Here is a 15,878-nt window from a genome sequence, read left to right as displayed (position 1 = left end):
TAGGGGTCTGGAGAACAACACGCCTGACTTTGTCTGTTGCTTCGCCTCCGTCAGAACTGGGCATGTGCGGCCAGGCAGGAGGCGTGGCTATCTCAGACTTAGTCTTATTGGGTACAAGGGACTTCAGGAAACCCAATCAAGTGGATTATCCATCATCATGCTGAGAAATGGCGTTCAGGTAAGACCAACGCCCCTTTAAGCATGCCCTGTGAGCTGTTGAGAGGGAAGGGAAGAGGGATAAAAACACTTTGTGCAGCCTTGACAGGAACTGTCAAAGAATGATGAAAACAATTTGGGGGGGGGCAATATGTGGCCAAATTTCCCATAAATCCCTGAGCAGATTTAGAGATGTTTATTCAGCCATGCCTGAATGTCTTTTCCTACTGATATTCTGTAGAAATATCTATTATAAAGTGAGAAGGAGACACTCTACCAAGAGCCTTGGGGAAAATGTTCCTTGAACAGATAAATTAAACTTCTCAGTATGCATTCAACATTTCATTTCCACCTTTAATCAAGCTCCCAATTTTAATATATTGCTAATAGGTTATCAGAGTTATCATCTCACACATACGTAGCTTTGCAACCAAACCATTCTCTTTAAGTTACCTGATTATTGTCACTATGGCTGCTATTTTTACTCTGTTTGTATTTTGTAAATTACTTGAGGATTGCACAGAAAGTACTGTAATTGGTGTAGCACAGTGGCTGTAAGCAAATTCACACAACTGTTCTATTATATTGTTTTGGCCCTGGCCTGAATGATTGGTCCATTGTCTGAAACAGGATAGTAAAGTTGCATTGCAAAATTGGAGCCCAAAGGAGGATGTGATATGAAGTAGGTAGCCTTCCTTTCCACAGCAGAACAAGCATGTGGATGATATTAAATCTACTATATCTCAACAGCAGCATGTCTCTACACAAGCCTATTCTTCATCTTAGGGCTTATTGTACCCTATTATAGAGAACTGCTTCCATTTAACTGGAAGCAATTACAATATGCCCTAACAATCTGAACAGAAGCTGTGGTTGTATACTTTAAGATAAGATGTAGAAGAATCAAGATTTAAAGGGTTGGGCCTACAGAGATGTCCTCAGTTTGAGATAGGACTGCCTCGTTGGAAGATGAATGACAATATTTGGTCTAGAATACACTGTAAATATGATGAATTCTACTAAATCTTGGGTGTGTCCTGTTATGTGTATTTTCATTTATTGATCTACATTTATGCTTTGCTTTTCAAGTCCAAAAGCATTTCCCAGGCAGCTAATATTAGGTATAAATGTATGCAGGGGAAAATATGGTAATCAGTCCCCCAAAGTCGTACTGAGCCAGAACATCATCAATAGTCTAATCTCCTGGGTTTGAACAAGTGTGCTGACTGAATTCTACCTAATTATTCCAACTTGCCAATAAGAACACCAAATGACCTGAGGGATTTACCTCAATAGAGTTTTCTAACATTAGTTCCAAGCTTAGATTATTGGCTGACACTCATTATTTTAACCAGACAAAATTGAAATCTAGGATTTGTTCTTGTCTTAAGCATCTGTGTTCTTTGAAGAGCAACAAGCCATAAATCTCTGTTCAGCTGGAACATTATTCAAATCATGGATATGTATTGCTAGATTAATTTTGCCATTGCCTCAGACAATATGACCTACCCCACCTTGGCTGGTTTTGGAAATCTAAGCAGGCAAGCATTTGGATGAGTGCCTACCAAGAAGTACCAGAGCTATATACTACACTCAAAAGTTAAAAAAAAAAATCCCTGAAGATAGCAAAAATGAAACACTACATCTGTTGTCACAAAGTCATCTTTCTTGCTCAAATCTAAGGCAGAAACTACTACTGTTTCTGTTTAAACAGAAATTATAACCTGAAAGACATAATAGCTTGTTATATACAATTCTTTTCTGTAGGATAGATACATTAATATCAATGAAGTTAGTCAGAAGTTATTGGTATCTGGACTAACACTTTGTCTGGATAGAAACAAAGAATCTAAAATGTTTATCAAAACATTTCTTACCTCGAAACTTCTTAGGTGGATTATCCAGATCACCAGCTGCTGGTTCCACCACACAGCGGTCATCCACCAGCCTGCAAAATAAACAAAAGAAAAAGAAGTTGTTTTATATGTTACCCAGAGTTGTGCTATATGAGATCGGCAGCCATATAAACATGATAAAGAAAAAAGAAAAAAAGCAAATTTGTTTTGATTTAGATGGGTATTTGTAATTTTATTAACCATTCTATTTTATCATTCTCTCATCCACTTTATTTAACACTGCAGGGTCTAGCTAATGTTCTGCATTTGTTAAGGCTGGGAAAATAATGTAACTTGGCAATGCGAATTTTTAAAACTAGTCTCAGACTTTTGAATGTAGTAGACCATCGCCTCTTAAGAGAATCATATTTTGGGGTAATTATGCAGTCAGACATTTAGTAATAAGGTTCAACTCTATGCAGAAATATCAACAAACACAAATGGAAAACTCTTGTGGTTTTCAACTGTAAACAGAAATGTCCTAACAGAAGTTTTTCTATTAAGAATCATTCAGGACAAATGTTTGTTTAAACTAAACTGTAGTTAATATGATTTTTTCAAATTTTTGTCCCCATGCTTTAAAAAAATTCCTTCTTATAATACTTTATGAGCAATGAATTCTAGAACTAAATCCGAATAGTTAATTGTTATTTAGCATGAGATTCTAAAATAGATAACTAATGCAAAGATATTTTGTGCTGAAATTTAAAACGATTTTGTGGGTAATGTTAAGATTCTGAATAAGCTGACTTGTAATTTTAAACATCTGGAATTTAACCATTCCACACTCTTAAGTCACTTAAAGATTGCATATTGAGTACACCATCTTTCTCGCACTGAGTACATTCAAAGGAAAGTCATTCTTACTGTTAACAAACATTTCTAAAATGTTCTAAGAATCACAACTGTTTTGTTTATTTGTTTCATACTGTAAATTAATTAACAATTAATCACTGACACCTACTGAATAAGGGCAGGTCCATATTGGTGGGCTATGCAGGCTTTAAAATTTCTCATTCCCGTCTATAACTTGGTTCATACATTTCACAAACCACAACATGGCTTGTTCTTGTATTTATGTATCTATTTATCATATTTAAGAACCACCCATCTCCCTCCCAGAGGGACTCTGGAGATGTACAATCAAATATGCTATGCAAAGACACTCAGATATGTCTTACTATATAAAGCACACTTAAATTGTAACTTTGTATGCTTATGTGAACCTTAACTGTATTTTCATATAACATTTCCTCTATTGTTTAGTAGAGTAAGAGAAAACATCATGCTTATACATTCTCTCCTCCATTCTTAGGCAAGTATACCTTACTTCTAGGTTTTCCAGGATAACCTTATCTATCTGCTCTGATGCCACACCGAGCATCAGAGAAAAATAATACAGATACTAGATTAGGACCAAATTCATATATCTATTTGCCAGAATCTAATGGTCGGTCAGCTTGTTTGAAAGCTGGATATGGGCGATCTGGACTCAATAGGCAATGTTCAAACTGTCTTTTTTCCATCATTTAAAATATGTAATAATTAAAACACCAACACTGTGCTTACTGTTTTCAGTTCTATATAAGACATGATTCAGCTAAAACTTTAGTCTGATCTTTCTTTCTCTTACTAAAAAAAAACCCCATAATATGAAAGCCCTGACTGATTGAAGTTATTATGGAGGTCAGAAAGTAACTGACACACAAAAGAAAGATTGTGACTTTAAATGTACAAGTAAAAGGTAAAGAACATGAATTAATAAAAAAAAACAAAAAGAAAATGTGGTATATGTGTGTCTATGAACTAAATAAAAAGGCAAGTGTTTTAAAAGGCTACAATGCCACTAGCTACCTTGTGGAAACCATTCTTACAGAGAAAAGAAAGCAGGTAAAAATCTCTCTGAAATTCTCTCATCCCACTTCATATCATTTCCACACTTTGCTTTGCAGGAAGGATCCTAGAATTTTGAGGGCTCTTTTTTTTTTAAAGGGGGTGTGTAGAGGTGTTTATTTAAAATTAATAATGTTGCTTGTAAGTTGCTTTGGTTAGATCTGTATCTTGAAAAGCAAGATGTAAAGGAGAATAATCAATCAATCAAATTAAGCCTGACAGATTCACATACACATCCCCTTATTTCCATTGTCATTTGCAGCTTTGCATTGCTACATACATCAACCACTATATAAACTCTGGGGAGTTAAAAAGTAGTTTGAGAGAACAGACTGAAGAAACTCAAAGGCTGGGAAATCAAGACATAGAGCACACAACTTGTGTGTGAAAACAGATGTTTCCTCTGAAATGTGTGAGTTGGACCACAGATGGACATGATTTTATTTTAATTGCATAGTATGTACTGCTTGTCAATTTTTTAAAAAAATGTACATATTATTGTGTTAACACTATATGACAGATTTCAAATATGATAAGTTCCTTAATGATAATCCTAGTCAAAGCATATCTTGAATTCTCTATATCAGGGGTGTCAAATGGTGCCATGCGGGCCGGAAGCATCATGCACAGGCCATGCCCATCCCGGCTACACTAAGGCAAAAAACATCGCTATACATCATAATACGTCACGTGACGTGATCGAGTTTGACACCCGTGCTCTATATATTCTTTCTCCCCACTTCAGAGATTCCTCATAAAAGTACTCAAGAAGACTCTGGATGTAAATATTTTCAGTTGCTTCATACTCAGTAAGGGAGACACAGCCCACAACCCAAAATCTATTTCACTGGAGAAATCAGGAGTTGATTCTGGAAACTTTTTCATGCAATCAATGAATTCTGATGTTGTGTTATGATCCCTCTCATATGTTTGGATTCACACTTCATATTAAGTCATTCTTTTTTAAACCAAGTGTATAGTCCTTAGGTTCCTCTTTTTTTTTAAAGAATGACTTAACATTCTTACAACACTTACAACACAGAGATACAATATCTGGGTTTACACTTTACATTAATCATAAATAAATCACCTTATACCTTAGATTAGAATGTGAATCCAGCCTATAATTTATCTAGGCCAATAGTCCCCAACCTATGGTTCATAAGCACCACTGATCCATGGGGCAGGGGAAGATAATGTAATAATAATTTAATCCTATATATGTTTTTAATATCACAATCAAGTCTGCATTATTTGCAATGTAATTTGCTTTACAAGCATCCTTGTATCCTACCACATTCTTCCAATGAACTACGCCTGTAAATAAGCACGTTAACTGATTTTAAAAGTTGCATTTTTAATATTGTTTCAAATATATCAAGCATAGCCAATGCTGAAAAGCATTTAGAAATAACTTGCTTCTATGGTATCTATGAAAGCTTTCAGTAAAAATGTACTTGCCTGCATAAGCAAAACATTAGAAGTAGCTCATTTGGGCAGCACTTCCTAATGCATAATTATTATGTCCCATTAAAAAGTTGTTTTCGGTATGTCAACAGAATCACTTTGCTGAATAATGATAGGATACTTTGGTAAGTGACTTTCTCAAAGAGTCCAGAAAACAGAACTCTTTAGTGTATTTTAAACTGAAAGCTTCCAGTTATAAGATGCCTCAATTAACTGGTAGCCTTTGGCTTACAACTGTTCATTTAATGACCATTCAAAGTTACAGCAACACTGGAAAAAGTGACTTATGACTGCTTTTCACACTTATGACCATTGCAGCATCACCATGATCATATGATCAAAATCCAGGCACTTCACAGCTGGCATGTATTTATGACGGTTGCATGATGGTCCTAGGGTCATGAGATCGTCATTTGTGACCTTCCCAGATGGTTTCCAACAAGCTAAGTCAATGGGAGGGAAGCTAGATTTGCTTAACAACCGTACAATTCACTTAACAACTGCAGTGATTTGCTTAACTATGGCAAAAAATCATTGAAAAATAAATAAATAATGGTCGTAAAATGGAGAGCAGCTCACTTAACAACTGCCTCACTTAGCAACATTGGAATCAATTGCAGTTGTAAGTTGAGGGCTACCTGTACCAGACCTCAGGCATCAGTAATATATCTTCACCCTTTCCTGCTTTGATATCATAACTTTTGGGCTGCAGTTGTAATCGCTATAATGGATACAATAAATTTTAATCCTTCCACCTTGATTCCTGAGTAATCAATGACACTGAGGCAGGAAGCATAATGACATGCCAGCTGTAAAATGTGGCCAAAAACTGTAAAACAAAATTTCCCCCTCTGCTATTGGATGTGTAAGGTGTTCCTTGTAGTAATCCAAAGTAGTTCCAACAATGTTAATTTTATTTCGTTCTAAGATTGTTCAATAAAAAAGTATCAATGTATTTTAAAATTCAATAATTTCCAGAATCCCAATAACAACTGAAGGGTTTTAGGTGAGCAGTTGCATTGAATATTCTGTATAAGAAACAACCTGTAGTAAATTACAGTCTGGGGAAAAGATTCTTGTTCTAGACAACCAAAACCACATCCAGGACATCCTGTGTCATTCCTTGACCATGCTCAATCCTCCATAGGTTCTTTCTTGTTATTGTTTCACATATCTGCCAATTTCCCATGAAGAATTTCTAACTTCCCCCAAATAAAGCAATATTTTAAAATTATTAAAATTTTGGAGAAATTTAAATGAGTACAGCATTAAGAGATGTCTGGAATCAAATGAGAGAACCTGACTTTTCTTTTGCTTGTCTTATGCAATGACATCTGGAAAATTTCAAGTTCCTTGCATTATGACTAACATTTTTAGTGGTAAATAAAAAGAAATATCCATAAATAACCCACCGATTATCAATTGTCAACTGATAGTCATAATTTAATCATAATCAAAAGACTACATATTGCAAGATTTACAGAAAATAAATTGTTTATTCTTTCTATCGAAGCCATCTCTTCTTAAATACATAGCATTCAGTATTGTGGTATTGTTTCTGGAAGATCCTTTATTACAGGTTTGCTACAGTTTATGGCTATCAATTAACAATAACCTGCTGTTTTAACCCTGACACACAAGACAAACAAAAGCTTCCAAATAATTATGCTCCTTCCTTATTTAGTTATTGCAGTTATATCCTACCTTTCTCTGACAGCTCAAGAGTGTTCCATACATTAATCACCTTGGGTGACAGATTGAGCTGAAAGAGTAAGTGGCCCAAAATCATATGATGGCATCTGGGGGGTCTGCCTGGTCCAAATCTAGCACCTCAACCTATACGCTATATTGATTCCTCAATAGAAAAGTATCATTGGTGCGTATAACTATGGTTCATCTATGCATATCAATGAAAAGTGATTGCGTTAAAGAGGTAGGCTCTATGTGAATTAGCATGTACAATTTCACTTTAGTTTCCCCTAACAGCAAAAAGCATAATCCTCCCCACAAATTGCCTCCATAGACGTGATACAGTATACTGGATCATTCTGTTTAAAAAAAATGTAATAGTGACTTCATTTGGCCCATTATCAGAGCTCACTGCCAAGTATTGAGCAACAAATTGTTTTTGCATTAGGCAGTCAAGATCCCTTAGTAAATCAGGTTCCACCTGCTAGACCACTTTGTTCCATCTGTCTTTGGTGCAATTCTTTTTTAGGTCAAAAAAAGAAGAGCTAACCTGGTGTTTCCCAATCTAATACCTAACCTGCGATGGACTACAAATCACATTATTTTCATCAGCATAGTTAAAATAGGAGTGTAGGTTGGGGAACAGTGAAATGGCCATTATTGGCACTGATGAAGTCAATAATAATAATAATAATAATAATAATAATAATAATAATAATAATAATAATAATAATAATAATAATAATAGTAATAGTAAAGTTGGAAGGGACCTTGAAAGTCATCTAGTCCAACCCCCTGCTCAAGCAGGAAACCCTATACCATTTCGGACAAGTGGCTGTCCAGTCTCTTCTTAAAAACTTCCAGTGTTGGAGCATTCACCGCTTCTGGAGGCAGGTTGTTCCACTGGTTAATTGTTCTCACTGTCAGGAAGTTTCTCCTTAGTTCTAGGTTGCTTCTCTCCTTGATTAGTTTCCACCCGTTGCTTCTTGTCCTGCCTCCAGGCGCTTTGGAAAATAGCTTGACTCCCTCTTCGTTATGGCAGCCCCTGAGATATTGGAACACTGCTATCATGTCCCCCCTCTTCCTTCTCTTCATTAAACCAGACATACCCAATTCCAGCATATGCTTTAGCCTCCAGTCCCCTAATCATCTTTGTTGCTCTTCTCTAAAGATTTAAAAGAACTGCTGATTTTTGTATTTTAGAATAGTTTAGAGCAGCCTTAGTGGGAGGAGTCAAAATGGATATTGAAACTTATAGTGTTTCTTTGGCGACTATCAGAGACAGTCTTTATCCAAACCCATGGTTGGACTGTTGAAGATTCCTAAACTGCTGGCAATGTTATCAGGTCAACATATCTAGATGTACCTATTGTTCTCAATTTATATATTCTTCCAGCTTGCACAAATGAAGGGGATCTTTTCCTTTGTCCTTTTCTTCCCATTTATCTAGCTTTCATCAAATGCATAAAACTTACTGCTTTGCTGAAAAAAAAACATTTGTGGGAATTATGTGTGATGCACATCTGGAGAAAGTCTGCCAATTCATTCATCTCTTGACACCTCTGTATCAACTTGCTGAATGATCAATAGAAGACCGATGAAGGATTTGGTTATTAATTATCTTTTTTAACCAAAAACAAACTGGTAAACTGTAGTCTTGGATGGAAAAGAATGAGAGGAGCTATTAATCTCAGGATAAAAACGTACAACCAGTACTAGTCAATTGTGAAAACATTTAAGGGATACAAACACCCATATTAGATGGTATAACCCAAACACATGGAAAACATTTTTGTGGCAGTGTAGAAGGGTTATGAAGCAACCCAAAGGTACCAATATCAAAACCCAGTTGAATCAAAATTCTCCAATATAAAAAAGTGGTATCTATTATATGAAAGACTACTTCTTAATCTTGGCTGAGTATGGCTTTCTGGTTACTAGAATCATCTGAAATTCTGAGAGAACATTGTAGGCACTACTAAAAGCAAATTTCATGGCGTTATGTTCTGATAGGCGCTCTAATATCTCAGGGTTCTTTTTTTTTTTTTTGCTAGACAAGTGACTACATTTCCAAATAAAAGTCTCGATAGTGGCCACCCACCATTTTAATTTTTTTAACGTTATCCTTGAGATGAACATGGAGACAAAAAGCAGTCTCAGAAATAAAGTTGATACTAGAGATTATCTTGTAACTTGTCAGTTTTTCATTGCTGTTCTTATTTTTTAAACCTTTTTTTAAAAAAAACATTAAATGAAACACAAAGCCTGGCAAACAGCAAAAAAGGTGTTCATAGGTATATTGTTACTATATTGTCTACTCCGATTCTAGATCATGGAGTCCAACTTTTTGTCACTTGATGCCACTTGCGTATCTTGGAATTACAAACTCTCATGACCCCTCAACCAGTTTGCCTAAGAACAGCAGTTTGGAAGAGGCAGTTGCAAGTATTTATAGTATTTCAGGCTCCCACCCCTGCTTTTAACATTACAATATATTGGTGGGACTTGCAGGCAAGAATTAAATGCAGACTGTATACGTAAACATATACTGTATCATTTAAAATACACATGATCCCAACCATATTTTGAACCAGTTCTTGGAACAAAACAGTTATCGGCTCTTATCTAAGGAAAATATTGCTCGCCTCTCTGATACACAAAGAGCCTAAATTTAATTTTCACAAGAGCTGATAACTTCCTGTGTCAAAGGAGCAAGGGAAATCACCTTCTTAAAAGATGGGAAATAGATGCAGACATTTAACAGCCTTAGCCACTTAAGTAGTTTGGAACAAACTCAAAAAATACACATTGTTTGCCTCAACTCTAGAGAAATAAATACTGGCTAAAGATTCTCATTTCAACATTTTGGAGCTATTTCAGATTACGAAGATCATATAAAACCCTTTCTTTTCTCCATTAACTGCTGTTATAATCCGTAGGCACTCCCTCTAATGTCTTGCCAGATGGAACTAAGAATTGTTCTTTCTAATTCACTTGGAATGCCCCCTCCCATACACACAAACGTCCAAGAGCCCAGTATGACTGATGTAATAACAGTGAAAACACAAATACATGGAAAGAGGATGAATACTATCTGTAATTTCTGTGGTCTTAGACCCCCACATGTACATGGAAAGAGACATCAGTTGGCATGCAACTAAAATTAGCAATAACAATAGCAATGGCACTTAGACTTATATACCACTCCATAGTGCTTTACAGCACTTTCTGAGCAGCTTACAGTGTCAGCATATTGCCCGCAATAATCTGGGTCCTCATTTTACTGACTTCGGAAGGATGGGAGATTTTGTCAACCTTGAATCTTTTGGCTTGAACTCCTGGCTGTGGGCAGAGTTAGCCTGCAATACTGCACTTAATCACTGTACCCACCATGGCTCATACTCAATTGAATAGCACTTATTTCTAGTATCTAGTGCAACCCTATGAAGCAGACAAATTTCAAAATAACAATCAAGCCACCAAAGTCAGAATGTGGCCCGGGCTTAGTACCAAATGTATAATGTATTGTGTGTGGTGTCTTCATAACATAAAGAGAAGAATATTTGACTTGCTTACCCCAGATTTATCAAAGCATGCTGCAGACACTTAATTGCACAACTACCTTCTAAAGAATTATTTCATAATTCTTAATAAAGAAAAATGAGATGACCTTTCTTATGCCAAGATTCACAGGAACTGCTATGTTAACTAGTTCTTCCAATAGGTTCGATCCTTCTGCATCTTCCTCCTCACTTTTCTAGATGTTTAACTCATGCTAATTTGCTTGTCATCTGCTGCCATCACTTTCCCTTTGCTTTTGAAGTAATACATAAACTATTGCATTCTGTTAAAACCAGAGCTTTTTTCTTAAAAAAAAAAAAAAAAAAGGGGGCCGGAACTCACACATGTCATACAACCCACCTTGCCTACCCTACAAGGTTCCATCCAAAAAAGGTGCCAGAACTCCATTCTGGGCGTTCTATGAGAAAAAAAACCCTGGTTAAAACATTGATCTCCTTCTGAATATTCCTTCCTTTTTTAGTTTTATTTTTGCACACCTGATGTATATGTTAGATTGATGTCCTGCTTTTTCTCCAGGAGCTCAAGGTAGCTTACATTGGGGGTCTCCCTCCTTGTAACCCTGATAATTATCATGTAAGATGGGTTGGATTGAGTTGGACTGGGCTAAAATCATCCAGCAGTGATATATCTGATGAGTTAGACCAGATTTGAGGAAGAGTAATTTAAGTTCAGATAAATAAAAGCTATCAGCCAAATTAGAAAGCTGCTATTGAAAGACGTGGTTATGTGTTAATATGCTAGATTTTAAAGACAGAAGACAGTTGAGGATAAAATTCAGGTTGTGACTTGCAGCAGGCGCACCAGGAGGGAAGAATAGAAAGATCAAAGTAGGAAATTTTGTCTGAAAGGTACAAACCAAATAGCACGTTTATGCTCCTTTTCAGATCCTGAATTGTTTTGTTGTTGCTGCTGTTGAAAAACATATTCCATGGAATATATTAGTCTTGGTGATCAAGGTCCCAAAAGGTAAAATTCATCACCTGAATAAATTTTAGTGCTCGGAATCAGTAAATCGATATTTTCATATACCTAAGGAAGACTTAGGTCTCTGCAAGAAATGTTGAGAGAAATGCTACAGTCAGTTTATTAGAGGATATGGCCTAACCCAGTGGTTCTCAACCTTTTTAATGCCGCGACCCCAACCAGTCGTAAGTCGAGGACTAAACCGGTCATAAGTCGAGGACTACCCAACCGGTTGTAAGTCGAGGACTTTCCCTGCCCAGGAGCGCCGCGCATGCGTGGTTCCGCCCCCTGCGCCGGCCGAGGCATAGCTGGCAAGCGGCAGAGACGGAGCAGGCCGACCACCAGCTGGCCCAGCCCAAGGGAGGTAAGGCACCCGCCGGAAAAGGGGAAAAAATGGTGGACAAAAAAAATGGCGGACAGCCTTGCTTGGCGACCCCCGTGAAATGGTCAATCGACCCCAAATGGGGTCCCGACCCACAGGTTGAGAACCACTGGCCTAACCCTTCCCTTCATTATTCTGCAAAGTAGGGCTCAGGCAATGACATGGGGGAAAGAGGGGGGAAAGAATGATGAAAACATCACTGGGACATTGGCTTCACCCATTTTGTACATGTGTCCTGTATGCAACGATTACAGGGATAGAGTTTACAGTGCAAAAACACAATGCTTTTTGGTGGTTGTAGTCCTGGCCTCTGCCCAAATCTTATCCCATTAGCAATATCGTATCTACTTTCTGTGAGATGGGACAAATTGACATTCAAGAATTAGGAAGAAGATCTATAATGAAAGAAAAGGTTTGTGTGTGTGTGCATGAATATTCAAACAGACTTATTCTAAAAAGAATAAGGGGTGAGCAAGTGGGGACAAAAGCAACCCAGATTCAACAATGATCCATCTCTGAAAAAAGATTAGTATAAATGCTGTAACTCTGGAAAGAGTCTGCCTAGACCAGTGTTTCTCAACCTCAGCAACTTTTAAATGGGTTGAGAAATACTGGTCTAGACTAAACAACCCCATTTTTATTAATATTACCTAAGAAACACTTATTACTAGAGAGTCACGACAAGATGATCCTTGCCTAAGCACCCAAAACTGGACATTCTGGTTAGGAATTCTCTAAGTTTAAGTTCACACAGCTGGAAGACAACCAAAACAGATGAAATTATAGATGTAAATATATGAGTGCTGTGTTTTGTTCCCAATGTAGTGTGTATTATGTTTTTCTACTGTTACTTTTGTACTACAGTTTCTTTAACCTGATAGCTGCCCAGAATTATTCTGCAAGGGGGGAGCCGTATAAATCGAATAAGTGCCTGAAGACACCTTCATTCAGCCTCAAGCACAGAGCCAAGTTTTCAAGGCCTACGAAAGGCTAGCAGGGATCGTGGCAACCTAATCTCAGAGGGAATATGTTGCAAAGGGCAGATGCCATCACAGAAAAGGCTACCCTTCTGGACCTCGCTAGCCATCACTACCTATACCCAGAGCACACTCTTCCTAATAGCAAACCGTTTCCATATTCCTGTCAAGAAACTGTCAGTCCCACTTAGCACATCCTCCTGGAATACTGACTGGGTTCACAAATCATGCGAAGCCACAGTGTAACTCACTTGATAGATACATCCAGGCTGATTGGTTTGTGAGGCAGAGATGTTTGTGCCTAAGCCATAGTAAAGTGAGAGAACTATGTGTGAATTAGGCTTAACACACCATCATTAAATCATATTATAGTTTAATGCAATCACTCAACCAGTGTCCTTTTCCTGTTCCCAGACATATTATAGGAAGCAGAATGGCATTAGGCAGAATGCTAGGGAAACATATACCTTTCAACTATGACTGGCAATTATTCTCACTATTGCATTCTTCTGTTGCAAATATCTCCCATTCTCAGATATCTCTTAGTTATCTGACTCCATTCTAGTAAAATCAGAAAAGTCCTATCATGAATTGCAGACATTCATTTGGAATCCAGCCACACTGTATTTGCCTCGAGTGATCTTAAAAGCTGCTTCTACTCCATTTAATGTACAAAATGGCAAAGATGTATAGATCTACTCAACTTGGCTGACATAAAACTAATATAGCATTGGGATTAAAGTGCTCAATTAAAACTAAGAAGACCCAGATTCAACACACTGGGTGAATTGAGGCCAGTTGCTGTTATGGGAATAATTAAAGGAGGAAATGGTTTGTATACTGCCTTGAGCTTCTGGAAGAAAGGCAAGATATGTATCTGGCAAATTAAAGGAATAATGAAGGCCTTCCTTACAGAATAAAGGTAAAAAATGAAAATCGAGGAAGATGTGGTCTTCCAAAATGTTTTGATTTCAACTCCCATCAATCTGCCTCTCCCCAATATGGTATTTGCAGCCCAACATCTGGAGAAGTCCCACCCTCCCCTTTGATGTGCTGTGCAAATGCCAAGAATTATTACCAAATTTAGGACACATGCATAGTAATGTCAGGAATAAAATATATATCCTTTGTCCTTGGACTTGGCAGAATTATTTAAAGATTGCATGGCAGCACCAGATATTTTTCTCTCAGAAATATAATCAATATTTTACATACACAGGAGACACATGATTGGTTTTATTTGCTTTTTTTTATTACGCTAACAAAATGGAATAATCTTCAATGAAACATAGGCATATCCAATCTCACTAACATGTCATTAATATTCATCTTATAAAGATGATCTCAGCAGTGACTAAAGGATATTTGACGCACATTTATCACTTGTCATTTCCTCCCCAATTTTACAGTTCCCCAAAGATCATTTGGTGTAATGCTACACATATGAATAATGATAATCTATCATGATCTATCAGCATTATATACACTTGCCACACAAAATCTGAACTGGACATCTCTAAAAATAGATGGGGGAAACTATTTATCCACCAACCTCCCCCCACAATTAAAATGTTCAAAATTTATTCTGAGGTTAATATAGATATATATTTCAGTTTGCCTTTTTATGTTATTTATTTCTCTTTATATAGCTGCTACAGTTAATCCTCGACTTAGAACGACAATTGAGCCCACAATTTCTGTTGCTAAGAGAGACATTTGTTAAGTGAATTTTGTCCCATTTTACAACCTTTCTTGCCACGGTTGTTAAGTGAATCACTGCAGTTTTTAAGTTAGTAACACAGTTGTTCGGCAAATCTGATTTTCCCATTGACTTTGCTTGTCACAAGGTTGCAAAAGGTGATCCCATGACCCTAGAACACTGCAACCATCATATACATGAGCAGTTGCCAAGCATCCAAATTTTGATCACATGACCATGGGGATGCTGCAATGGTCATAAGTGTGAAAAACAGTCGTAAGTCATTTTTTTCAATGCCATTGTAGCTCTGAACAGTCACTAAATAAACTGTTGTAAATCGAGGATTACCTGTACTTTGCACACAACTCAGGGTGGCAAACATCATTAATAAACAATAAATCCATGCAAACAACACAGCCAACAAACAATACAAACAAAGCATGAAAACATAAAGACATAAAGGCCCAGGAAAAATTCACCTACAGGATTGTGCCATCCCCTGGGGAAAGAATCAGGTCTTTAATGCTTTTTGAAAGGCTAGAAGGTCAGGGCCATCCTATCTCAGGTCCTCCATTCTGGGGGACAAGTGACAGAGAAGGCAGATCTCTTGGGTCCCACCAGATGACATTGCCTGCTCAGTTGAACATGGACTATGCCCTTTCATTCAGATAGTATTGGACTAAAATAACTGGAGGTAGACAGTTCTACAAGTAACCCAACTGTACAGGATGAAGGACTTTGTAGGAGAGAAGCAGTAGTTTGAACTGTACCTGGAAGTTCACTAGTAACTAACGCAGTTTGTAAAATAGAGATATTACTTGGGTATATTGAAGTATGGCCATAACTATCTGCTCCCACTGCATTCTAAATCATCTGTAGCTTCCAAGTGATCATCAAGAGCAGCCCCATGAAGACCATATTGCAGTAATCCAATCAAGAAGCAAGCAAAAAATGGGCACAGTTAGTGCACAAGCCACAGCTCTTGAATCTTCAGGAATCTATGGCCCCAAATTATTCCCCAGATTTATTTGGAGCAGTCGGACTCTTTTTAGAACCAAACATGAAAAGCCTCCAGATCCAATTGGTCCCAAGATCCACAGCCACTCAGTCTGAGGAAGGCTGAGTCTGAGCCCGTATCCCCCTCATCCCTCCAGATACTGAGGCAGAACTTGGAA

The 15,878-nt window shown here is 37.3% G+C and overlaps 1 protein-coding gene across 1 annotated transcript in view; it reads right to left on the bottom strand.

Moving 5' to 3' along the window:
- The window catches only part of ITPR3 (inositol 1,4,5-trisphosphate receptor type 3), a 107,949-nt gene that overhangs the window by 78,869 nt on the left and 13,202 nt on the right, over nt 1-15,878 (bottom strand). The window contains exon 2 of the mRNA XM_015815519.1: nt 2,034-2,104. Within this exon, the coding sequence (XP_015671005.1) occupies nt 2,034-2,104 (71 nt within the window). The remainder of the gene's footprint in view (nt 1-2,033; nt 2,105-15,878) is intronic.

This window comes from Protobothrops mucrosquamatus, unplaced genomic scaffold (genome assembly GCF_001527695.2).
Source record: "Protobothrops mucrosquamatus isolate PMUCROS unplaced genomic scaffold, P.Mucros_1.0 scaffold346, whole genome shotgun sequence".
Classification (NCBI taxonomy): domain Eukaryota; kingdom Metazoa; phylum Chordata; class Lepidosauria; order Squamata; family Viperidae; genus Protobothrops; species Protobothrops mucrosquamatus.
Note: the sequence above shows the minus strand (reverse complement) of the source record. Positions and strands in the feature narration are given on the sequence as shown.